General features: G+C 42.4%; 1 protein-coding gene across 7 annotated transcripts; it reads left to right on the forward strand.

Annotated features, from left to right (window-relative positions):
* Window positions 1–938: 938 nt before the first annotated feature.
* Depdc7 (DEP domain containing 7) lies at window positions 939–25,349 on the forward strand. Of its 7 annotated transcripts, none has more exons than XM_060371391.1 (12): window positions 996–1,119; window positions 2,501–2,653; window positions 2,741–2,877; window positions 3,985–4,082; window positions 13,055–13,445; window positions 15,121–15,248; window positions 15,996–16,185; window positions 22,812–23,023; window positions 23,776–23,918; window positions 24,062–24,187; window positions 24,274–24,352; window positions 25,034–25,349. In XM_060371391.1, the coding sequence occupies exons 4-12, from the start codon at window positions 4,010–4,012 to the stop codon at window positions 25,225–25,227; spliced, it is 1,536 nt and encodes a 511-aa protein (XP_060227374.1). In that variant the 5' UTR covers window positions 996–1,119; window positions 2,501–2,653; window positions 2,741–2,877; window positions 3,985–4,009; the 3' UTR covers window positions 25,228–25,349. The 7 variants fall into 7 exon arrangements, 6 of the variants coding, with proteins under 6 accessions (XP_021502045.1, XP_060227376.1, XP_060227374.1 ...); XM_060371392.1 differs by having other exon boundaries at window positions 2,767–2,877; XM_060371390.1 differs by having other exon boundaries at window positions 2,501–2,877.
* The last annotated feature ends 1,179 nt before the right edge of the window (window positions 25,350–26,528 follow it).

A 26,528-nucleotide genomic window follows, 5' to 3' on the forward strand; every position in this document is an offset into this window, starting at 1 on the left:
CGAACTAGTGCGGCAAGAGCTCTTCTTATCTGCTGAGTCATCTCTCCGCTCCCCCAAAAGGTTGGGAGGTAGAGAAAGGGCGAGCAGTTGTGAGCACATGCCTTTATTCCCAGCACTCAGGAAACAGGCAACCAGAAATTTTCAAGTTCGGGGCCAGCCTGGTCTACAGAGCAAATTCTAGGACCGCCAGGATATATACTAAGCCTTGTCTTTCTTCAAAAGAAGAAGGAACGGAAAAGAAAAAAAAAAAAAAAAAAAAAAAAAAAGGAGCACGCATCAGTCGTTTGGGTTAATGATCTCCTACACCATTTAACCTTTCGGACTCAGCCAGCTTTGAGCTCCTGGTTTCGTGCCTCAACTAACCACGGATCTGAGGCACTTCGAGCAACAACCCTCTCTCTCCTCCCACTCTCCCCTTCCCGCAGCGTGTCCCAGGCTCCCCAGACCCAGGGTTAATTTAGAAGCAACACAGATTTCCTTGGCAGGCGGCCCCATAATCTTTCCTTGAGGTCCTTTGACCTCTAGACGTTGCTCTCCCGGGCCAGATAAGGTTCTGTTTGCTCTTTAGAGGGACTGGATGGAAAAAACTCCCAAGTATTTATTATCGTGACACACGTGGAAGCCCTTAATGTCGGTTCAGGCAATCCTCATTAAAAGCCCAGACAACCTGGTCCTAGCACTCGCAGGTGAGGGCACCGGGACTGGGAGCAGTGAGGCTCGCGTCGGGGTGCGGGCAGACCCCGGAGAGACAACTTAGAGCTAGCGGGTCTAGCCTCGGGCTAGTGCGGACTGGCCTGGGAAAAGCCACGCCCAGCCAAGCGCTTTTTACCTGGGCACCGCCCGCCTGGAGCGGCCTGGGGCTTTCTGGACCGCAGAGGCGGCAGCCTGGGAGTCGGCCCGCGGGACACGTGATCGGGAGGGGCGGAGCCGGCCTGGAGCCCCGCCCCCCGGGACCAGTTAAGCGGAGGCTGGCGCGCGGGCGGGCAGTCTGCGGAGCCAGGGGCCGGAGCAGCCTCGCGGACGGCGGAGTGAAGCTGACCTCGGTCATGGCCACGGTTCGGGACAAGGCGGCGGCGCTGAACCTGTCGGCTCTGCAGAGCCCCGCGCAGAGGCCTCCCGGTGGGTCGGAGGGCGGCGGGAGCGCGGGCTGTGGGCGGGTGGTGCGGCCGCGGAGGTCCGCGCTCTCCCCGTGGGTGGCCACCGACCCTGCCGCAGCTAGAGCCCAGCGTTTTGGGAACTTTCCCGAACCTCGCTCGCGGCGGGACCCGGTGACAAGCGCAGACAGTTTCCTGGCCAGCGTCTGGAGCCCCGACTCTGACTGCTTGGTAGGACCAGACGTCTGTGGCGCCCCAGACTCTGACGACGAAGTGTATATTGTGCGAATCTAACACTTACTGTACATGCAGTGTCTCGGTGAATCTGTTTTGTCTTTTTTTTTTTTTTTTCTTTTCTTTGATAGTTACGTGACTTTGGGAGGGAGACAAATTTTTGAATCTTGGAGGGCGGGTTTACGATCGTTGATGAACTGAATCAGATAATCCGTTCTAAAATTCCGATACTCTTGTACCTCTATTCTGCAAATAGGGTGGCTTGGGATATTTGGCTTTGTTTGGATAAGGTGCGACCTTTCCCCCCTTCTGGAGCTGCGGTTCAGAGAGCTGAAGAAATTGGCTCTCTACCAAAGCTTTTCATTTGTAAAATGCCAATTTGTGAAGCAGTGATTCCTTCCTCTAGGTCAGATGAGTGTATCTCCGAGGCCTCACTTTTGGATTTGACTTACTGGCTAATGCTCCATGTAATCTCTAATATCTTAATGATGAATTTTGCTAGAGAACTACTTGCCGTTTGATTTTCCCAGTACAGGTTGTAAAACCGTCTATAGAGGCCAGCTGTAGTGGTTGGCAAATGCTCTCAGCCCCAGCAGTGGGAAAGCAGAGGCAGGCAGTTCTCTGAATTCCAAGTCAGCCTGGTGTACACAGCAAGTTCCAAGCCAGACAGAGTTTGAAGATGAGGCTGTCTCAGAAAACAAGCAAACAAGAAACTGACTGTGTTCTGCCTTCACTTACAAGGCTCCGATCATTCTATCACTTGAAATGATACTGAATTGTTGAAATCTTTAGACTCTCTCTAGTAAGTGAGGTTCCCGAGTTCACCTACTTAAACATGAAGGTCTTTTTAATTTTTTTAAATTTATTTGCTCATTTATTTTGGTTTTTTGAGGCAGGGTTTTTCTGTGTAGCCCCAGCTGTCCTGGAACTCGCTCTGTAGACCAGGCTGGCCTGGAACTCCTAGAAATCCAGCTGCCTCCATCCCCAAGTGCGCCACCACCAGCTGGCCAATGGAGGTCTTTTCTAACTGAAATGTCAGTTCTGTGCTTCGGACATCTGTGAACAGGTTTTTAGATGGCGAGAGGGAATACATTTTGGAACTATGTAGATGACTCACAGAGAAAAGTGTTGACCTGTTGGCTAGCAGGTTTTTTTTTTTTTTTTTTTTGAAGGAAAAGACTGCTTACTGTCCTCTGCCCTGGAGACGTAGGGCTGAGGGCTCTGCTGCCTGTTCTCAACACTCTCACAGCTGGAATTCCGATTTGCTAATGTTTATTTACCCCTCTTCTACCCTGAGCTGCTTTGTCACAGTCCTTATGAGCAAGGTAATGGGAGCCTAGGGCTTTGGTTCCTTGCCATTCATTTTCTTTCCGTGTGCTCTGGCAAGCAGCTTTGTACTTTTCCCTTTTCAGGGATTAGTGACTCTTTATACTTTCAGTGGGCTATAAGCATGAGCAGGAACCTGACGGATGAGGAAGAAAAAGGGTTTTGTGCTAATCTTCAGCCAGAACATAAGACACCTGTATTAATACAGACCAACAAGAAGGCGGTATGTTATCGTGTTATCCCTTTATACTGTAACCTAAGTCTTGAGTTTGCCTGGTGTCACTTTTCCAGGGAGCTCAGAATACTCCCGTATGCTTTTTCATTAATCTCTGAATTAAAGGGGGGCCAAAGGCTGCTTTTGCTGATGCTCCTTTTAGCACATGTTAAAATCATTCTTGTCAGTAGAAATGTATTTTGTACCTACAGTCAGCCTTTCTGGAGGCATGTCAGAGTCAGTTTCTCCCTGAGGCCAAATAGGAAAGCAAACTTTGGACTGTCAAAGGCAATATCCAGTAAAAGTTGCAGTGTCTGTTTCTGTTGCATCGGAAAGTTTCCCGCTTGGCCTCAGCTGCCCAGGTGTAACACAAACCTCTGTGATATTTACTGTTTTCATGAAGTTTCATTTATTACTTACTAAATATTTCTGAGTAATTTTTTAGATTAATTTATTTCATTTTTTATGTTTATGAGTGTTTTGCCTGCTTGTGTGTATGCACACCAAGTGTGTACCTGGCCCAAGGAGGACAGAAGGTGCAGAGAGTCCTCTGGAACTGGATGTACAGATGATCGTAGCCATCATATGGGTTTCAGGAACTGAAACTAGGTTCTCTGCAAGAGCAGCAAGTGCCCTTAACTGCTGAGCATCTTTCTAGCTGCTGTTAAGGGGGCTGCAGAGATGACTCAGCAGTTAAGAGCACTGTCTGCCCTTCCAAAGGACCCGGATTCAATTCCTAGTACCCACATGGCAGCTCACAACTGTCTGTACCCCCAAATCCAAGGAATCTGACACCGTCACACTAATGTACATATAATAAAACAAAATAAATTATTAAAAAAAAAAAGCACTGGCTTCTCTTCCAGAGAACTCTGGTTTGACTCTTAGCACCCCCATAAAGGGTCACAACTGTCTGTAACTCCAGTTCCAGGAGTATCCTGACCTCCTCTTCTGGCCTCTGCAGGCACCAGTCAAGCACTTATACACATAAAATGATAAAATAAAATTGAAAAAAACAAATTTATGTAAATTACATAAGCATTCTTTCACTGGACTATACCCCCAGATCTTTTTGGGGGGAGAGTGGGTAAAAGATCCTTTTATGTTTATGTCTAGGTTTGTGTCTGCCCCATGAGAGCAGATGACCACAGAGCCCGGAAGAGGCTGTCACATCTTCTGTATCTGGAGTCACAGGTGGTTGTGCCCTATCACATGTGAGTGCTGGCAACTGGACTCAAGGCCTCTGAGCACCAAGTAGTCTTAACTTCTGGGCCACCTCTCCCATCCCTGCTGTTTGTTGACGAATGAGGACGGGATTGTCTGTTGTGGCTCAAACTTGCCGAAAGTTGGACATCCCTTACCTCAGCCTCCTAGATGCTGAGATTGCATGTGTGTACCATTATCTTCAGCAAACTGTATTGTATCTCTTAAATAAAATTCCCTCACATCCTAAATAATTTAATGGTGGTGAGTGCTTTTAATCTTAGCAGTAGGGAGACAGAGGCAGGTGGATCTCTAAGTTCAAGACTGGCCAGGGCTATATAGGGAGATCTGTCTCAAAAAACAACAACAACAAACAGTCCTCTGCTGTGCTTTCTGTGTCTTTTCATCCTTTGAGGAAATAGCTTTGGCTGCATGTATTTTGGACTTGACATCAAGGTCCACATGGAAAGAGTATCTTCCATTAGTATGGTCCTGAGTGAACAGATACATATTGATAGATCATTATTAACCGAAAAGGTTTCTTTTCTTTTTCTTTTTGTTTCACGTGCATTGGTGTTTTGGCTGCATGTATGTTTGTCTGAGGGTGTTGGATCCCCTGAAGCAGGAGCTACAGACAGTCGTGAGCTATCATGTGGGTGCTGGGAATTGAACTCCAGTCCTCTGGAAGTGCTGTTAACAGCCAGTGCTATTAACTGCACTCTTAACCATCTCTCCAGCCCTTTTTTTAAGTTGTGTTCTTTGTCCATTTTCTCTTCAGTGAGTTTCTGCAGGATATTATAACTATATTGCATTAGGTTGTCATGTCTCCTTGGGCTCCTCTAGACACTGACAGTCTCCTCCCTGGTTTTAGCTGACAACCATTGGGTTAACCTTTACAAGTGGTTTTTAGTAGTTAGCAATAATCTACAACTAACAAATGTTCATTAACCAGTGTTAACGCAGTACTGAGATGCCCCGTAATGTTGCTAAGTAATTTGAACTCTACAACTGTAAACAAACAAACAAAAACTTAAAAAATGTGCACCAGCTTTATTTCTTAAAGTTTTGTGCGAAAAGATGAGTTATTTTAATGACTTTTTAAAAGCTCAGTCCAAAGCTCTAGAGTGAAAATGTGATTGCGTACTTATTTATAAGTAGTATATTTTAGAAGGGCATGATGACACACACCTTTAATCTCAGAACTTGGGAAGGCAGAGCAGGCAGATCTCTGAGTTAAAAAACAGCCTGGTCTACGAGGTGGGTTTTAGGACTGCCAGAACCGAATAGTAAGACCATTTCAAGAGCAAACGGAACAAAGAGGTGTTGTGTGCCTATGACCCTCTGTCACGGTCTGCTTAGAGAACAGATGTGTTGATCTGTTCGTAGGAGCTTGTGTGATTTGGGTTGCTTCTTCCTTAGCTAGGCTTTTCACAGTAAGGGCGACTGCTGTTTTCCTGGTTGATCTTGATTGTCCCTTATAATCTTTGAGTAAGTGTACCACTGTCCTACCATCGTAGATTTATGAGTTGTCTTTAAAGGAATTATTGGTTAAAAACTTTATTAATTACTATGTGTTATTAAAAATGATGATCAGTTTTTCAGATAAATGACTAAAGGTTGGAATTATCTTGAAAATGTAATTTGTTGGTAAACTTGGGGCTAGAGTTCACATATCCGTGAGAGGCAAGTCTTGCCAAAGAGCTGTTTTCAAGCAAATAAAAATGTTTAATAGGCTAGATTTAACCGGGCACTTAGGAGGATGTGCAACCAACCCAGGCATGGCAGTTCATGGCTGCTCTTCACTTAGGAGTAAGCCGCAGCTTCATAGCAAGCTTGAGCCAACCTGGGTCATAAGGCAGTGTCTCAACAAGAACAAAGAGGGGACGATGATGTTAGAGATCTGGTTTAAAGTAACTTCTGAGCCTCTGGTTAGGCCACCTGCTGAGTTCTGTATCCAACAAGGTTCAGTGTGTCCTCACGCTTTATTTCTTTCCTATAGAACGTCCTTCTGTTTGATATTTAGTATTTTTATCTAAATGAAGGAAGTGCAAATTCAGTCTTTAAATTCTTGTAATTAGCAGTGTAGATCTGAAACCAGGCTTACCTAGATTATTCAACTGTTGTATTAGTTGGTCACGAAACTAACCTAGAGAGTTAAGTCTCTAATCCAGAGAGTTTAGTCTCTACTTTTTTCTCTTTCTTTCTTTCTCTCTTTCTCTCTTTCTCTCTCTCTCTCTCTTCTTTTTTCTTTCTTTTCTCTCTCTTTCTTTTTGTGACCGGTTTCTCTGTGTAGCCTTGGCTGTCCTGGACTCACTGTGTAGACCAGGCTGTCCTCGAACTCACAGAGATCCACCTGCCCTGCCTCCCTGAGTGCTGGGATCACAGGCGTGTACCACTGCATCTGGCTGAGCTTAAATCTCTTAACCAGAGTCACTGAAGCTTAGCTTTAGATTCTTAGATTCCTTTGGTTGGAATGTTTTAAAATTTTTTAAGTAATTTTAATTTCATATGTAAGGGTCTTTTACCTGCGTGTAAGTCTATATCATATGTGTGTGTGGAAGCCAGAAAAAGGTGTCAGGTGCCCTGGAACTGGAGTTACAGATGGTTGTGAGCTGTCCTGCAGGTGCTGCTACTCAAACCCAGGTCCTCTGGAAGAGTATCCAGTGCTTAACCGCTGAGCCAGCCCAAGTCCTGATGCTTTAGGACACAGTTGACCAAATGTTAGGAAGCTTCAAGATGTAGAATTTTATTTATTTATTTTGATATTTTTTTGAGGCAGGGTTTTAGCTCTTGCTGGCCCAGAATTCAGAGATGGGTCTGCCTCTGCCTCTGGCTACCGAGGGCTACAATTAAAGGTGTTCACAGTCCCTGGCTTCAAGATACAGGGTTTTCATGAGTCGTCCAGCTCATATGCTGCTGAGGCTGGAGGACAGACCGAAGCTTCAGCTGTGACTACTACACTCACAGCACAATCACTGTGTACTTTTGTCTCTTGATGTCTGTCTAGAAACTACAGCAAGTCAGTTTTATTCTGCTGACGTTCGTTTTCGGATCTGGATGGGTGATAGGCACTATCCTAAGCAGCACTGGTTGGGGGGAGACGTCACCACTTAAGAAAACTGGTTATCCTGGTAGACAAATTTTGGCACATTTGACTTGTCAAGTCCAAGGTACATGGTGTATTGCTGTATCTGTATGAACTTGAGCTCTGGGTCTGTGGGTGGTGATGCTTGAGGGAAAATATCCCGGAATGCAGTGTTTGGGAATTAATGGTCAGTGAGAACGGCAGGGACCTGAAAGCACTGACTTCTCTCATGCCTGGAGGCCTCTGGAGACATTATGTGGCACACAGGTGCTGACTGCCCTGACCTGTTCTTTAATCTTTCTTACAGTCTTATCCAACATGAAAGCTTCCTGATTCCCACATTTTAGTAGCAAGCTAATATGGGGAACTTTATTCCTCACTTCTTACTTAATTTCCTGTGTAAGATTAGCTTTTTCCATGTCATTTGGGCTGTATGCCCCTCCCTGTCACCATTCTTCGGTTGTCTTACTAATTTAAAATCAGCGACTTGGCCTTACTTTTTAGGATTCATGTACTAACCTACTTTGTGACTCAAGTGTTTTAACTTTTGTATCTTTAGCACTGTCACTAACACAGCTGGGTATGAGAACAGTGCCTGTATACCAATTACTTGGTTTACAAGGATCATTTGAACCTAGGAGTACTGGGCCAGCCTGGGCAATATTAAGACTCTGTCTTTAAAAAGGGAAAGAAAATTTCTTGAACTTTCTATGTAACCAAAGATGACCTTGATTTTCTGATCCTCTCATCTCACCAGTGTGTGAGCTGGCAGGCTGTTGTGTGACACCAGTGCATTTATTAGGGTTACTTGCAGGAGTATGGAGGAAGGATCACTTAAAGGAGCTAGGATGGAAGCAGCTGCAACCCCAGAAAGCCCACCCCAGCTCACAGAAGCTGGAAATAAGGAGCTCACTGCACACCTGACTCAGTTCAGATGGTCTCTGCAGCCTCACAAGTCCTCAGTGCTTCTATAACCTTGAGAAATACCTCTGCCCGGTTTCAGAGACTTCCTGAGGCTTTTGAGTTGTTTGTCTCCTCAGTCTTAAGGAGCTTCTGTTTAGAACAGCAGTTCTCAACTTGGGGGTTGCAGCCCCTTTGGTAAACCTCTATGTATACCTACATTATGATCTATAACAGTAACAAAGTTATGCAGCACCAGTGAAAATGTTGCACAGCATGAGGAACTGTAGTAAAGGTGGCAGCATTAGAAGGGTTGAGGACCACTGCTTTAGAACTTAAGCAGCTTTGGGCATAGGTCTGCACCATCAAAGTGCCGGGTATCAAACCCAGAGTTTTGTGCATGCTACACAAGCACTGCCAACTGAGCTGTATTCCCAGCACCTAATAACTAACTTAAAATGAAAATATGTTAAGAATTAGGAAAAGCTAGTATGTAATTACTATCTGTGTAACCCAGGCAAGTTTAACACACTCAACCTCAGTTTTCTGAAAATAGGATGATTAGTAACTAATTCAAAGAGACATATATCTGGTTAAGTTAGAGAAGACAGTTTGTCATACTATATGTTGGTGTTACTGATAATGATACAATGAAGATTTGAAGCCCACCTGCAGTCTCAGAACCTGAGAGGTTGAGGCAGGAGTATCATCAGTTCAAGGCCAAACTACTACATGGAGAGAGCCAGGCCAGCCTGGGCTACAGCATGAGTTCCAGGACAGCCAGGGTTATACAGTGAAACCCTGTCTCAAAAAACAAAAACAAAACAAAAAGACGTCTCAAGTCTCAAACACAAACAAAAAAACCAAAAACATTTGAAAGATTAGAGAGCCGGCATTAAGTCAAACCTCATTGTGATCTCTGGTATTTTAGGTAAATTAAGAACTTGGACTGTTGGGCACCCCGGATCTCTGAGTTTGAGACTAGCCTGGGATGCATAGGGAGACCCTGCCCAACCGCCAGAAAAGGAGGGAGGGGGCAGAAGCAGGTATTTGTGGCTGGGTTAGTGCAGCTAATCCTGAGTTCTGGATACCAGTTCTAAGAGTCCCCCAAACACTGACTGCAGCTTTACTGAGCAGGAAACTCTGGACTGCTGTCAGTCTAGTTATAGCTTACAGATTCTCATAATAGTCTCCATTCTTTGACTCTTGAAACTGCTTACCTACTATCTGTAAGGCTGGCAGCAGTTCCCCACTACACTAAAATTATCCTTAATTTTTGTTTGATGTCTTCCTTTCTTTTTTCTTTTCTTTTTTTTTTTTTTTTTTTTTTGGAGATAGGGTCTCATTCTTTAGCCCTGACTGTTCTGGAACTCAACTGTGTAGACAGGCTGGCCTCCAACTCACATAGATACACCTGCCTCTACTTCCAAAGTGGTGGGGTTAAAGGTGTGCACCACCATGCCAAGATATCATTCATTTTTTAAAAGATTTATTTATTATGTAAACAGTATTCTGCCTGCATGTCCACCTGCACACCAGAAGAAGGCACCAAATCTCACTATAGATGGTTGTGAGCCTCCATGTAGTTGCTGGGAATTGAACTCAGCCAGTGCTCTAAACCTCTCAGCCATCTCTCCAGCCCATTGTCTTCATTCTTAAACTTTAAAATTGAAAACAATCTCACTTATCATCTTGAACTAAGATAATAATAAGTAGGTAATAAATTATTCATCTTTTGGTTTTGAAAACCCACAAAGAAATAGCAGAGGGCTTTGTATATGTGCTATTAATTTTCATAGGAAAAAAGTTACATTTGCTCACAGTTACAAAATTATGCTCTTAAGTAATGTAGTGTAATGACTCATTATGCTCCTTGCACTTCAGCACAGAAGGCAGATCCCAAATGATGAGCTTAAAATTCATGGCTCCAGGGTACAGCCTGATGGCAGAACACATGCTGGGTGTGTGCTGCAGTACTCAGTTCAGTCCCCAGCGCAAAGGGAAAAGAGCGGAAAAATAATTATGTCTCCATTGCAGTAAAAAGAGATTTAAGGTAGATGAGCTGGCTCAGCAGTAAGAGGGGTTGCCACCAAGCTTAGTGGCCTGAGTTCCAGCTCAGAAACTACATGTTGGAAAGAGAACCAAGTGAGTTTTGCCAGTTATCCTTCACCCCCCATACACATGCTTTGGCCTGCACATGCCCACACAAAAAAAGTTAAAAAAAAACTTTAGCTGAGGTTTAATGTTCTTCAGGAGTTGTCTTCTGTCTTCATCAGATGTATTCTCTGCTAAAAATGTAGGAAGAAGGGCTGGAAAGATGGCTTTAGCAACAGGAGTGCTTGCTCACAATCAGGATGACCGGGCTTTGGGCCCCAGCACTCACAGAGCAATGTTGGGTGTCCTGTGCCTGGACTTGGAATGTGGCTTTGCACACATGCCTGTGCGCGCACACATACATACACTTTTAAATTTCCTTCCTTTCAGGTAGTGGTTCCTTCAGTGCTCCGGCTCTGGATTCCTTACTTTCAGACTCTGCGAGTAAGTGCTAACTTCCTCGCTTCTCTGCCAAGAGACCCTGCACATAAAGGGAGCAGGTGGAGTTTTGTTTTTTGGTAACAGAAGCCGAGCCTTAATTAGGACTGCTGGATTTTGAGAGGATCTTGAGAACTGTAGCTCAGAAGAGCATACCCTGAGTGTGTAAAGGGTGGAGGGGAGGGGAGAGCGGCAGAGCTACCGAGTGTATGATTGACTAAGTAGCTGGGTTCAGTGCCTTTAGCCCAGTAAAACCCAAGGATCGTTGTCTTTCCTTTTTCTTTTCTTCTGTGCATTTTTTTTTTTTTTTTTTGCCAAATAATCAGTTTTATTTAAGGACAAAATATGGGAAATTTTCTCATTTTAGTTTACTTTGTTTGTAGGTCAGATGACAACTTGTGGGGATCAGTTCTGTTCTCCAATGTGGGTTCTGGGGCTGAGCACAGTTGTCAGGCTTAGGGGAAGAACCTTCACCTGCTGAGTCATCTTGCTAGCTTGGAATTTTTTTTCTCTTACATTAAAAAAAAAATTGTTTGTTTTTTAAATGTGTATGTGCGTGCCTATAAAGCCTATACATGGAGGTCAGAGGACAGCTTTTGGGAGTCAGTTTTCTCGTGCCCCCGTATTGGTTCTGGGGATTGAATCCAGGCGATCAGGTTTGGCAGCAATTGTTTTTACCCACTGAGCCATCTCACCAGCCTGGTAGGAAAGTTTCCAAAGCTTATTTCCCGTGTGTGTGTGTTGGGCAGAAATCTTGTTCACCTTTATCTTTTGAAATAGTTAATAAACTTGTTGTTACTTTGCCCGGCTTGCTAGGTATTTAAGTTAGAAGCCTGCAAAACAGGAAGCTTTAGAAACATTAGTTTGTTCTTGTAGCCCAAGTGTGTGTGTGTGTGTGTGTGTGTTTGAATGACAATTGAGTCAATTCCAAAACAATTTCAGTGTGCTTGGAAGTGGCATATATCCTGTGAATACATTTTGTATCTCAATTTCAAGATGCTATCTGCCTCAGAGGTTACTGCTGAAGACCGGATAATTGGACAATCTTGCATGTAGCTGCTGGTAGATGATCTTCCCCTCCTGATTTCACTTCCTGATGCAGCTCCCTGCACATGCCACTCTGGACTTACTGGGCTATTCTAGGAGAGTGCATGCCCTTGGGCCTTTGGATTTTCTGTTCTCTGTTTTGGTGTCTGTACAGCTAACTTCCTGGTTTTACTCCAATCCCTATTGAGATACAATTATCGGAAAAGTGATTTTCTGGTTTCTGCGTTTATTTATTTGTTTGTTTGTTTATTTAATTATTTGGTCTTTGTGATTTTGTGTCTCCAGAGCTTGGGGCTGAATCCAGGGTCTTTCACTCACTAGGCAAACATTTTGCCACTGAGCTAAGTTTCCAACCTTTCCTGACATCCCATTTAAAATAGCATTTTCAGCTGGCTGTGGTGCACACCTTAAATCACAGCATCAGGAGGCAGAGGCAGAAGGACCTTTGAGTTTGAGGACAGCCAGTAGGACATAGATCCTGTCTCAAAAACACTGCCAAACAACTAAACAAGCAGCATTCTCAAGGATTGGAGATGGCTCAGTGTGTGAGAGCACTGGCTGCCCTTCCAAAGGACCCAGGTTCAATTCCCAGTACCCACATGCAGCTCACAGTCACCTGTAACTCCAGTTCCAGAGATCAACACTCTCTTCTAGGCTCTTCCTCAGGGACTAGGCAGTCCATGGTGCACTACACACACACACACACACACACACACACACACACGCAAAATACTCATACACATTAAGGCAAAAATGTAGTACTATTCTCAGGTCATCAAGGTGGCTCAGCATGTAGACACACTGCTGCCAAGCCTGATGGCCTGAGTTAGATCTCCAGGACACTTGGCAGAAGGAGAAACCGTGTCCCTGCAAGTTGTCCTTTGGCCTTGGTGTGAGTGCTGGGCTGGCATATGCGTGCCCACACACAACCCCATAGAAGCTTTGAGCGCATGCACACTAAATGTAGTGAAATGGCATTCTCTTATTCAGCCGTTGCTGCTCCCCCCCACCCATGTGTGTGCCTGTCTGTCTTTTGACAGGGCCTCACGGGTGATCCTTCTGCCTCAGCCTCCTGAGTGCCAGTGTCACAGGCGAGCCGCCATGCCCAGCAGCTGTTTTCCTTCCAGCCCTGGTTGAACACATACATGTTGTCTGGCTTGCTGATCGTGTTTTTAAATTAGCAGAGCAGACTTTACTATGTTCACCACTGTGTCTACCACACAGTACAACATTTAGTGTGTTGCAGGCACTAAATTTTTAAATAAATTGCCACCAATAACAATATTTCAATAATGTGCCCTTCTAATTTCCTTTTATTATGGCTTTTGGAAACTGCTTCCTTCTCTCCAGGAACTGCTTAAACCATATTAGAACAAACAAATGGCTAATGCACAGTGTCTCTGATTTCTCCCCTTTTAGGCTTCAGTGTGGCCCAAAGGCCATTTGGAGCCACGTACGTGTGGAGCAGCATCATAAACACCCTTCAAACCCAAGTGGAGGTGAAGAAACGGAGGTACCACTTAAAGCGGCACAATGACTGCTTCGTCGGCTCGGAGGCTGTGGACGTCATTTGCTCTCACTTAATTCAGAATAAATTCTTTGGTGACGTCGATATTCCTCGGGCCAAAGTGGTGAGAGTGTGTCAAGCTCTTATGGACTACAAAGTATTCGAAGCAGTTCCAACCAGAGTCTTCGGGAGAGACAGAAAGCCTACCTTTGAAGACAGCAGTTGCAGCCTGTATAGATTCACCACAGTTCCTAATCAGGACAGTCAGTTAGGCAATGAGAACAAAGTGTATTCCCCTTCCAGGTGAGTCCTGGCCTAAGGTTATCCCGATGGGCATAGTAGCAGAATTTTTTCTACTTTTTAAAAAAGATCGTAAGTGATAATTTTGACTAAAATCTAATCCTGGTAAATTTAATAAAATACACCAAAATGTTGGTAATGTTCTGGGCATATCCTAAACTTTACTTGTTCACACTGGTAATTTTGCAAAAAGCCAACAAGCTTTGTTTTGTTGGCCGGCAGAGAAATACCCAGCTCCTAGAGCATCGTTAGACTCTAGAAAGTGGTGGATTCGAAATGTGAAAGGTGAATGAGATCTACAGCTTCATGTGACATTTTAAAGGATTTGGGTGATTTTGGCTTGTGGGGTTTTTTGTTTTTAATTTTTGAGACAAGTTCTCCCTATATGGGGTTCAGACACTCCTGAATCCCTAAGCTCAAACCATCCTCCTACCCCAGCCTCCTGAGTAGCTGGGACCACAGGTGAGGGACACTGATCTGGAATGGTAAGAAAATTGGGACTTGGTCATATAGGTGTTGAAGGGGCCACAAAGATGAGCAGGGTGGGGTTGTGTTTTATTTAGAGAGGTCATTTTGGACTGAAAATGGTACCTAGTAGTCAGTGAGAACTAGGTAAGCAATGTTACATGCTATGGAAGGCTGCAAAAAAAGTGGTAGATAAAAGAGGGAGTCCCTAAAGACACAATGTGGGGACCAGTGATCAAAATAAGAGTGGATCACACTCCTATGGTTTGGTTTGGGTTTTTGAGGCATGGTTTCTCTGTGTAGCCTTGGCTGTTCTGGACTTGCTTTGTAGACCATGCCAGCCTCAAACTCACAGAGATCCGCCTGCCTCTGTCTCCCCGAGTGCTGGGATTACAGGCGTGCGCCACCATGCCTAGCTCATGGCCCATACTCTTCAAATGTATCTTCGTGCTTTGCTTGAAATTCTTGAAACCAAAAGTTTGCAACTATGGTGACTTTAGAAAGAACATTTTGTACATAAATATTCTATAATGCTGTTAGGGTCTTCAGCAGTATTTGGTAATGAAGCATATTAATATTTCTATAGGAAACAAAGGAGTATTCATATCAATTAGGATAAACAAAGACTGACAATTTCAGGATATTTTTTGTTTTTATTTGGTGCTTGTTTTGAGATAGGGTCTCACTGTAGAGCCCAGGCTGGACCACAACTTGCTGTAGATAGGAAGAAGCCAGCTCACACTAAACCAAAATTCTCTTGCCTCTATATATGGAGAGGCTAGAATTAGAAGTTTTACCACCAGGCCTGGCTCAGTTTTAGTGTGTTTTAAAGTTGGTGATACAATTGTATCATTGACTTACATCTAAATAAAAGTTGAGGAGATGCTATTTAGAGTATTTGTGTTTTAGAGCAGGATATAGTGATACCTGCCTGTAATCCCTCTGTTGGGGATGTGGAGGCCAGAGGATCAGGAGTTTAGGGCCAGGTTTATGGTGAGGTTGAGACCAGCTTGGGACTGCAAGAGATCCTGACCCAGGAGAACCAGTAGAGAGAGTGAGTGGGTGTTTTGGGATTGAATCAAAGACTCATGAAAAGTATTCTGTTCCACTTGGAATTTTCATGTGTTATGCTTTGGGTTTGAAAAATGAGCTCCCTACACTCTTGCAGCTCTAATACTAAGTCATTTCTGTGGACATATGAACTTTATTTTAGGTGCTCAGATGCATTGTTTAAGTCATCTGATATCAAGTCAAACAGTTTGGAGGACCTATGGGAAAATCTGAGTTTAAAGCCTGCCAACTGCCCTCGAATACATGCCTCCACCAGGCTGTCTCCTCAAGGTAAACTAATGGTGCAGAGTGGGAAGTAGAAGACTCAGCAGACACAGTTGTTGACAGCATTTCCTCCTAGCCATTATTTGAATTTTAATACTCAAGTGGAGAAAGAGCGTGCTGTGCGTTAGGCCTGTTTGTGTTAAGCCTCAACAGAAGTCTATTATTGTGAACAACACACCAGTGTTAGGACTTTTGAACACTGACTTTTGTCCATCAGCTGGCAGTGGCTCAAGTCCGAAATGTTTTGCATGCAGATTCTTACTTAATGTATGCTCTCGGACGTTTCTTTTCCTAAGACTTTATTAGGTTGCCTGAAAAGCTGGGAATCGTATTTAAAGTATTAAAGGATGCTTATGTTCTTCCTTGTGGCCATGGAATGTAGCCTGATGATTTTGATTTCCACTCTCCCTCCCCTGTCCTGGTTGAGTGGAAAGCCCGAGTTTTGAGATTGAATGAGCCATTCTTTCGTCCGAAGTCCTTATGAACATGGTATACTGCTTGATCTCTTATCTCCGACATATTGCTTTATATGGTACAAAGAATGACAAGAATTTCTGTGGTCCAGAGCCTGTTCTCCTACACTTTAAACAAGTCTTGGATTGTTTTGTTAGAAGCAGGCACTGCATGAGTTAGGGTGGCCTGGGACCCCACTTTTGGCCATACATTTACTAGTTAGACCTGCCTAGACAGGCACTTCGGTGAGTGTGGAATGACTATTAATTGCTACTTCCCACTTCATTGTTTTCTGTGTAGTCATCAGTGCAGTATGGCAAGAAGAGACAATTGGACGTCTACTGCAACTTGTCGACCTTCCGTTTCTTGACTCCTTACTCAAACAGCAAGAGGTTGCATCTCAAGCCCCTCAGTGTAAGAGACAGCCTGACATGTTCAAGACCAGTAACTATCTGGATCGAGGAATTCTCAGGGCCTATGGTGACTCTCAGTACGTGCCAATAATACAATTATTTCATGTTTGTGCACAGGTAGAGTGTTTGCCCAGTGTGCATAAATTGTGGGTTCAAGCCTCAGCATTGACTAAAATTAGGTGTGGTACCCCACACCTGTTATCCAGCATTTAGGAAATAGAGGCAGAAATTACCTTCAGCTACATAGCTACATAGCTAGTTTGAGCTACATGAGACCCTGTATTCATAATCCTAACATTTGGGAGACAGAGGCAGGCAGATAGATCTCTGTGAGTTTGGGGCCAGCCAGGGTCTTATACATGCTGAGAATATCTCAAAAACTGGTGTGTGTGCGTGTGTGCGTGCATGCGTGTGTGCGTGCATGCGTGTGTGCGTGCGTGCGTGCGTGTGTGTGCGCACGCACACACGCACGCACTAAGAACATATCAAAATAAAAAACAAAGCAAAATGGTGTGTGTCCTAAGATTTCTTTTTAATTTTTTATTAATTATAATTATTCACTTTGTAATCCAGCTGTAGCCCCCTTCCTCATCCACTCCTAATCCCATCTACCCTCCCTCTTCTCCTTCCATGCTCCTTACCCAGTCCACTGATAGGGGAGATCCTCCTCCCCTTCCCTCTGACCCTAGCCTATTAGGTCTTATCAGGACTGGCTGCATTGTCTTCCTCTGTGGCCTGGTAAGGGTGCTCCCCCATCAGTAGGGGTCGGTGATCAATAAGCCAGCCACTGCATTCATGTCAGAGACAGCCCCTGTTCCCCTCGCTAGGGAACCCTCTTGGAGACTGAGCTGCCATGGGCTACATCTGAGCAGGGATTCTAGTTGATCTTCATGCATGGTCCTTGGTTGGGGTACCAGTCTCAGAAAAGATCCCTGGGCCCAGATTTTTTGGTTCTGTTGCTCTCCTTGTGGAGCTCCTTTCCCCTCCAGGTCTTTCTTTCTCCCACTTCTTTAATAAGATTCTCTGCACTCTGCCCAAACTTTGGCTGTGAGTCTCAGAGTCTGCTTTAATACCCTGCTGGGTAGAGTCATTCAGAGTCACTCTGTGTTAGGCTCCTGTCCTGTTCCCTGTTTTCTCCCTCTTCCAATGTCCATCCGTTTGCCTTTCTGAATGAGGATTGATCATCTTACCCAGGGTCCTCCTTCTTGCTTAGCTTCTTTAGGTGTACAGATTTTAGTATGTTTATCCTATATTATATGTCTAATATCCACTTATAAGTGAGTATATACCATGTGTGTCTTTCTGCTTCTGAGTTACCTCACTTGGGATGATCTTTTTTAGTTCCCACCATTTGCCAGAAAATTTCATGATTTTTAATTGCAGAGTAGTATTTCATTGTGTAAATGTACCACAATTTCTATATCCATTCCTCTGTTAAGGAACATCTGGGTTGTTTCCAGATTCTGGCTATTATGGATAGAGCTGCTAAGAACATGGTTGAGCAAAATGTCCTTGTTGAGCATTTTTTGGATATATGCCTAGGAGTGGTATAGCTGGATCTTGAAGCACTATTCCTAATTTTCTGAGAAAGTGCCAGAATGATTTCCAAAGTAGTTGTAAAAATTTACACTCCTACCAGCAATGGAGGAAAGTTCCCCTTTCTCCACATCCTCTGCAGCATGTGTTGTCACTTGAGTTTTTCATCTTAGCCATTCTGATGGGTGTAAAGTGAAATCTCAGGGTCTTTTTGATTTGCATTTCCCTGATGACTAACGATGTTGAACATTTCTTTAAGTGTTTCTCTGCCATTTGATATTCCTCTACAGAGAATTCTGTTTAGCTCTGTATCTCATTTTTTAATTGGATTACTTGGTTTGTTGGTGTTTAACTTCTTGAGTTCTTTATATATTCTGGATATTAGCCCTCTGTCAGATAAAGGGTTGGTGAAGATCCTTTTCCAGTCTGTAGGCTGTTTTTTTGTTCTGATGACAGTGTCCTTTGCTTTACAGAAGCTTTTCTGTTTCATGAGGTCCCATTTATTGATTGTTGATCTTAGAGCCTGTGCTGTTAGTGTTTTGTTCAGGAAATTGTCTCCTGTGCCAATGAGTTCAAGGCTCTTCCCCACTTTTTCTTCTGACAGGTTTAGTGTGTCTGGTTTTATGTTGAGGTCTTTGATCCACTTGGATTTTAGTTTTGTGCAGGGTAAGAAATATGAATATATTTGCATTTTTCTACATATAGACATCCAGTTAAACCAGCACCATTTGTTGAAGATGCTGTCTTTTTTCCATTGTATGGTTTTGGCTCTTTTGTCAAAAATCAAGTATTTGTAGGTGTGTGGTTTTATTTCTATTCAATTCCATTGATCCACCATTCTGTTTCTATGCCAGTACCATGCAGTTTTTATTACTCTTGCTCTATGGTACAGCTTGAGATCAGGGATGGAGATACCTCCAGACTATCTGTATTGGATTGTTTTAGCAATTCTGTTTTTGTTGTTTGTTTGTTTTTCCTTATGAAATACAGAATTGTTCTTTCAAGGTCTATAAAGAATTTTGTTGGTATTTTGATGGGAATTGCATTGAATCTGTAGATTGCTTTTGGCAGGATGGCCATTTTCACTATGTTAGTCCTACCAATCCATGAGCATGGGAGATCTTTCCATCTTCCGATATCTTCAGTTTCTTTCTTCAGAGGCTTGAAGTTTTTTTCATACAGGTCTTTCACTTGCTTGGTTAGAGTCTCACCAAGGTACTTTGTTTTTAGTGGCTATCATGAAGGGTGTTGCTTCCCTACTTTCTTTCTCAGCCTTTTTGTCTTTTGTATACAAGAGGGCTACTGATTTCTTTTTTTTTTTTTAGTTGATTTTGTATCCATACACTTTGCTGAAGGTATTTATCAGCTGAGGGAGTTCTCTGGTAGAATTTTTGGGGTCACTCATGTATACTATCATATCATCTGCGAATAATGATACTTTGACTTCTTCCTTTCCAATTTGTATTCCCGATCTGCTTTAGTTGTCTTATTGCTCTAGCTTAGGACTTCAAGTACTATGTTGAAGAGATACGGAGAGAGTAGGCAACCATGCCTTGTCCCTGATTTCAATGGGATTGATTTATGTTTTTTCTCCATTTAGTTTGATGTTGGCTATAGGCTTGCTGATAATGCCTTTAGTATTTTTAGGTATGTGCCTTGTATCCCTGATCTCTCCAAGACTTTAAACATGAATTGGTGTTGGATTTTGGCAAATGCTTTTTTATCACTTAAGAAGCTGATCATGTGGTTTTTCTCCTTCAATTTATTTATATGGTGGATTATATTGATTGATTTCCATATATTGAACCACCCCTGCCTATCTGAGATGAAGCCTACTTAGTCATGGTGGATGATATCTTTTATGTGTTCTTGGATTCGGTTTGCGAGTCTTTTATTGAGTGTTTTTGCATCAATGTTCATAAGAGAGATAAGTCTGAAGTTGTTGTTGGGTCTTTGTATGGTTTAGGTATCAAGGTGACTGTGGTCTCATAGAATGAGTTTGGTAATATTCTTTCTCTTTCTATTTTGTGGAATAATTTGAAGAGTATTGCAGTTAACTCTTCTTTGAAGGTCTGGTAGAATTCTGTGCTGAAACCATCTGGCCCAGGGCTTTTTTTGGAAGGGAGACTTTTGATGACTGCTTCTATTTCCTTGGGGGGATATAGGACTATTTAATCTATTTACCTGAACTTGATTTAATTTTGGTAAATGCAGTCCTCAAGAAAATTGTCCATTTCATTTAGATTTTCAAATTTTGTGGCATATAGGCTTTTGTTGTACGACCTAATGATTTTTTTGATTTCCTCAGCATCTGTTGTCATGTCCCCTTTTTCGTTTCTGATTTTGCTGATTTGGATAGAAAGGCAGTTTCTCTCTGCCTTTTAGTTAGCTTGGCTAAGGGTTTGTCTAGCTTGTTGATTTTTCTTAAAGAACCTGCTCTTGGATTCGTGATTCTTTGAATTGTTTTGTTTCTAATTTATTGACTTCAGCTCTGAGTTTCATTATTTCCAATGGTCTATTCCTTTTGGGTGTCTTTTTTTCTAGGGCTTTTAGGTGACCTGTTAAGTCACCTGTAAGAGATGTCTCAAACTTCTTTCTGAAGGCACTTAGTGCTATGAACTTTCCTCTTAGCACTGCTTTCATTGTGTCCCATAAATTTAGGTAAGTCATGCCTTCATTTTTATAGAATTTTAGAAAGTCTCTAGGAATTGTACTCAGGACCTCTGGAAGAGCAGACAGTGTTCTTAACCTCTGAACCATTTCTCTAACCCCAGGAAGTCTCCAAATTTTTTTTTTTAATTTCTCCCTTGACCCAGGGGGGATTTAAAAGAGAGTTGTTCAGTTTCCATGTGTACGTAGGCTTTTTGTTATTTCTGTTGTTGTTGAGGTCTAGTTTTAGGCCATGGTGGTCTGATAGGATACAAGGGATTATTTCTATCTTCTTATATCTGTTGAGGTTTGCTTTGTGCTGACTATGTGGTCAATTTTGGAGAAGGTTCTGTGAGGTGCTGAGAAGAAGGTATACTCTTGAGTTTGGGTGAAAAGTTCTGTAGACATCTATTAGGTCCAGTTGATTTAAGCCTTCTGTAAGTGTCACTGTTTCCCTACTTAGGTTCTGTCTAAATTTTCTGTCCCTTGGGGAGAGTAGAGTGTTAAGGTTTACAAATGCAAGGTGCTCTTGTATTTGGGGCATGGACTGTCCTAAGATTTCTAACAGACTTAAAATGAACAGATTTGACGAATTTTTGTAATCTTGATTCTTGAGAATGCTTGTTAAATAAGTTAATTAACTAGTTTTCCAAGTAACTCTTTCACCTCCAGCCATCATTTTGAACATAAATCTCTTTTTAGTTGTTTTGTTTTGTTTTCAAAACAAGATCTCTCTGTATACCCTTGGCTGTCCTGGAACTCGCTCTGTAGACCAGGCTGTCCGCAGACTCACAGAGATCCACACTGCCTTCTGAGTGCTGGGATTACAGGTGTGCACCACCACCACCCGGCAAGATTTGTAGTCTGATAGTACAGTACTAAGAGCAGACGTAGCTTAAGGAAAATAACTTGAAATATTCTTCTCCTAAGTAAAGCTGTTAAAGATTAAAATGGCTGTTCATCACGGTGGCACATACCTCGTGATCCCAGCACTCAGGGAGGCCAGAGGAAGCATACGAGGCCAGCCTGGTCTACAAAACAAGTCCAGGACAGAGAAACCCTGTCTCAAAAAGCAAACAAAATACACAAAAAGGTAAAAAACAAAACAAAACAAACAAAAAACCAAGATTAAAATAACTTCTGTGAATTCAGTTGGTTTAATGATTAATTATTTTGCTTCCATAGGTAGTGTTCCAGTTCAGTTAAGGAAATGGAAGTGTTTAAGGAGGGCAACGTTCTCCTTCCTAGCTCTGCATTTCCATAATCATTAATATGAAAGGTTGAATGCTAACAGATAACTTAAAGAGCCTGGTGTGCTGGCATATACCTTTAATGCCAACACTAGAGAGGCAGAGGCAGGCAGATCTCTGAGTCTCAGGTCAGCCTGGTCCAAATAGTGAGTTTCTGGCCAACCAAGGCTACACACAAAGACCCTGTCTCAAAAAAAAAAAAAGTTAAAAAAAATTTAAGGCTTAAAACTTATGTGAAAGTGTTGATTTTAATGTAATAGCTATTAAGTCCTGCTTAGATAATGGAAAGCTCATTCTACACATTTACATTTCTACAACCTAAAGTAATGTGGAGATAGTTTTATAATTACCGTAATGTTCAGAATTTGTGCTAGAAATGACCTTAAAGATGTCTAGCTTCATCTTTTTTATAAACCTAGCTATCTGTGGCAGTAAAGAATGTGTAATAAATTTAAAGATATCTGGCTTTATTATTTTCTTTCTAAACCCTAGAGTCTATGGCAATAGAAGACATATAACAAATTTATTGAAATAAAGCACTTTCTGGGTGGGGATGTAGCTCAGGTGGTAGAGTGTCTGCCTCATTTACACATCCCTGGCTTTAGTCTCCAAACACCTGCTAATATGGTAGTAAATGCTTATAATCCAGGCACTCAGGAGGATCAAAAGTTCACAGTCATCCTCACCTTCATAGGGAGGTAAAGGCCAGCCTGGGCTATAAGAGACCGTAAACTCCCAAAGAACGTTTTTACCTGTTGATTTGATTGTTTTGAAATGTTATCTTGCCTCTAAAAGAAAACAAACAAAACAACAAAAACAAAACAAGAAACGTCTTTTTTTTTCATCCTCTGCTCTGTGGTAGGTTAAAGCTGGAGACAGCAGGTCTACAGGTGACTGAAGTTAGCAGCACTGTATGGTAGGGTTACTTACAGTTTTAAGAGTCATGTCTGAAACCAGATGTGGGTGAAGCACACATCTGTAATCCTAGCACTGGGGAGAATCAGGATTGGGAATCTGAGGCCAGGTTTTAATTTTGATGACCTTCACATCCTCAGTGTAGTTAATGGTATTTTTTTACATACGGAAAATGCAATGTAGCTAATTTTTAAAACCTGTCATACACATTTTAGGTGTATGGTAAATGATTCTACTGTCTTTAAGTGTGGACCATTTAATCCTAGTGGCCAGCTTGAAATAAGTAAGGAATTAGATACTATGTGTCTATTTTTCTTTGCTTTTTACAGTAACCCTTTTCTCCCTTGCTCTAGGGAGGATGAATGGGTCTCTGCAGCTATCGACTGCTTGGAGTATCTTCCCGACCAGATGGTTGTGGACATAAGCAGGAATTTTCCTGAGCAACCAGACAGAACAGACTTAGTGAAGGAACTCCTGTTTGATGCTATTGGCAAATATTACAGTACTAGGGAGCCTCTGTTAAACCACCTGTGTGATGTTCATAACGGAATAGCAGAGCTCCTAGGTAAGTGAGCGCCTACCAGATACCAGAGTCCTCAAAACGAACCTAATCAGTACTCTGTTGAGCTTGGAGGGGACCCGGGTTAGTCTACAGAGAGTGATTTGTTTTAACACATCTGGGGGTTACCTAAGACCTGAGCAACTCCAGAGGGCTATAGGAACTTTGGCTGCCTCAGAGCACTGCACGCCTCGGCAGGAGCGGCAGTTCTCTGTTGTACAGGAGTTACCAGCATGACCCTGCAGCCCCTCCAAGAGGGCAACGCTCTGCCCTTTCTGATCTACACAGTCACACTGCCACATGGATTTTGAAAACAAAACTGGGAATTTCAGAGAATCCCCTCTATTTTTCTTAGGTCTAGTTTTCAGCATTATATACATAGTACGCCCTCAAAATGTGTTTGAGAAATAGAGTGGGAATTTACAAAGTCAAGAGTTATACTTACAATCTGTGACAGGGGCCTATGGTATCAGTTGCTGATTTGAGAACAGGCTGTCTTTATGGTTTTGGTCATCCATTTTATTTTTATTTATTTAAATTGCACTTATTTGTGAATATGTATGTATGCATGCTGTGGCACAAATGTGGAGGTCAAAGGACAAATTTCTGGAGTTGGTTTGCTCCTGTTTTTGTTCCCACTTTTTGTTTTTGTTTTTGGAAATAACTTTGAGGAAGTATACTGCTTAACATGAACTGTAATGAGTTTTTTTCATTTTAATATTTGGTTAATTAAGCAATTTTTTTTCTTTTGGCTAAAGTAAATGGGAAGACTGAAATAGCCTTAGAGGCTACTCAGCTGTTTCTGAAGCTTCTGGATTCCCAAAATAGGGAAGAATTTAGAAGACTGCTTTACTTCATGGCTGTTGCAGCACATCCTTCCGAATTTAAATTACAGAAAGAAGTAAGTCTGTTCAAATGTTAATTGTTTTCAGTGTCCTCAGCGTCCGGTATGCTACAGTGACAGCCTATTTCTATTTGATATCCCTTTAGTACTAAACCTAGCCTTTCAAATACATAGCATGAGGTATGTCTTCATTCTTACAGAGTGACAATCGGATGGCTGTGAAAAGGGTGTTCTCAAAAGCTATTGTCAACAATAAAAACTTATCCAAAGGCAAAACTGATCTTCTGGTACTCTTCCTAATGGATCACCAAAAAGATGTTTTCAAGGTAAGACTCTGACAGTAACTAATTGTGTTTACTTGTAACTGATTAAAATGTACTTGAATAATTGTCCTGTGTCACTCCTTTTTAAGATTCCTGGAACTCTACATAAAATTGTGAGTGTTAAGCTTCTGGCCATACAAAAAGGAAGAGATCCTAGTAAAGACACAGGTAATTAAAGAATATTATCTGCATGGTCTCTCCCCCCAGCCCCCAGGCAAGATCTCATTGCAGCCCAGGCTGGTTATGGCTATATAGCCAAAGATGACTTTAAAGTCCTGGTCCTCCCGCCTCTGACTTCCACGTGCCCAAATCACAAGCGTTTGAGGCCACTCCTAGCTTAATGTTTTCATCATCTTCCAAATACAAGTCTATAGTGCTGATTTGAAATTATTTTTGCAATGATTAGTTTCAACTAATTTGAAACATTCCCCTCAATTTTCTAAGCTTAGCAGAGTGCTTCCTGGGTTAAAACAACTTCCATATTCTTGTCTGTTTTAAGACCTTTAAAAGTCATATTTCTTACCTAATCTCAGTCTCTCTCTTTTTCTCTGTCTCTCTGTCTTTCTCTGCACATGTGTAGGTCAGAGGACAATTTTCAGGAGTTGATTCTCTGCTTCTACCATAAGGGTCACAAGGATTGAACTCAGGTCATCAGGCTTAGAGGCAAGTGCCTTTCCCACGAGTCATCTCATAGGCTGGCTAAAACAGTTTGACCAGGGTTATCTTTACCCTCTCTAAAGCATTTTATAGAATGTCAAAGGAAAATAAAAAGGAAATAGCGCATTATTTTTCTAGTTAAATGTGAAGACTAGAGTCATTGACTGGGACTTTCTGCTTTTAAACCTGAAGGCTATATTTACTGCCAGAGAATTAATGGAAGTGACTACTGTAGCAGTACCCAGAAGAAAACCAAAGATGAACTTTTGAGCTTACTAAAGACTATTGATGAGGACTCAAAACTCTCTGCCAAAGAGAAGAAGAAACTGCTGGGCCAGTTCCATAAGTGTCATCCAGACATCTTCACTGAGTATTTTGGAGACTGAGTTTCTAATGTCTATATGTATGTGCAGTTGTATATTTTAAGGGCAAATTATGTATCCTAAAGATATTTGTAAGCTTGGATGTTTAAATATGAAGTTGTACTTAATAAAACTTTTTATACCCATATGTGTCAAGAACTGTTACTCAGAGGGTGGACTGCTGTAAGGCTGACCTGTTAGGTGAGTTATTTATAATTATGTCCAGTTTATATAGAGAATCATAGGGAATTAGAGAATAGAGCAGCCATGTGTTTATGTAAGTACTGGGGCTGGAGAGATGACTTAGCAGTGAAGAGTACTTGTTGCTCTTGCAGAAGACCTGGGTTTGGGTCCCAGCACCTTCATAAGCATGTGTAACTCCAGTCTCAGGGCCCTGCAACACCTTCTGACCTGTGTGGGCAATGTACTCACCTGTTCACGTAGGAAGTACTTCACAGGAAATCTAGATACATATTAGTAAGGATATTGATTTGTTTTGTCCAGTCAGGGTCTCTGTGTAAAATAGGCTGGCCTAGAATTCCTCCTGCCTCTCTGTCCCAAGTGCTGGAACTAAGCGTGTGCACCTCCACACCCATCATTTTTGTATTTTAGGAAGGTTCTCCGTTAAGGCGTAAAACAGAAACTGACAATTTTAACAGTGGATTTTCTAATTATCATAAGTAAACTACAGAGAGTTTTTTTTTTTTAAAGATTGTACCCATGTTTCTGAAAATTTAAACACTTTAAGCTTATTTTGGGGCTTTCAAGTATATAAAAATGAGACTGGAATAATGAACTCACACGTGTGCACATCAACAGTATAAACCAGCCAGGCATGGTCCGAGGTTAATCCCAGCACTCAGAGGCAGAGGCAGGTGGATCACTGTGAGTTTGAGGCCAGCCTGGTCTACAAAGCGAGTCCAGGAGAGCCAAGGCTACACAGAGAAATCCTGTCTCAAAAAAACAAAAGCCCACAGTATTGACCAGCCTCTCTCTTTTTTAAAGATTTATTATTTATACAGCATTCTGTCTACATGTATACCTGTGCACCAGATCTCACTACAGATGGTTGTGAGCCACCATGTGGTTGCTGGGAATTGAACTCAGGACGTTTAGGAAGAATAGCCCGTGTTCTTAATCTCTGAGCCATCTCTCCAGCCCAACCACAGTCTCTTAAAGAGCAGTCTTGTTTACTCTGTATCCTTGTCCATTCTTTGTTCTCATTCTGGTACATTTCAGACATAGCACACCCTTTCACCACATCTGTCCAAAGTGTTAAAACCTAATCACTAGCAGGATGTGGTGGCTTACACCTTTAATCCCAG

The sequence above is a fragment of the Meriones unguiculatus genome, chromosome 18, assembly GCF_030254825.1.
Source record: "Meriones unguiculatus strain TT.TT164.6M chromosome 18, Bangor_MerUng_6.1, whole genome shotgun sequence".
In the NCBI taxonomy this organism is placed as follows: Eukaryota; Metazoa; Chordata; class Mammalia; order Rodentia; family Muridae; genus Meriones; species Meriones unguiculatus.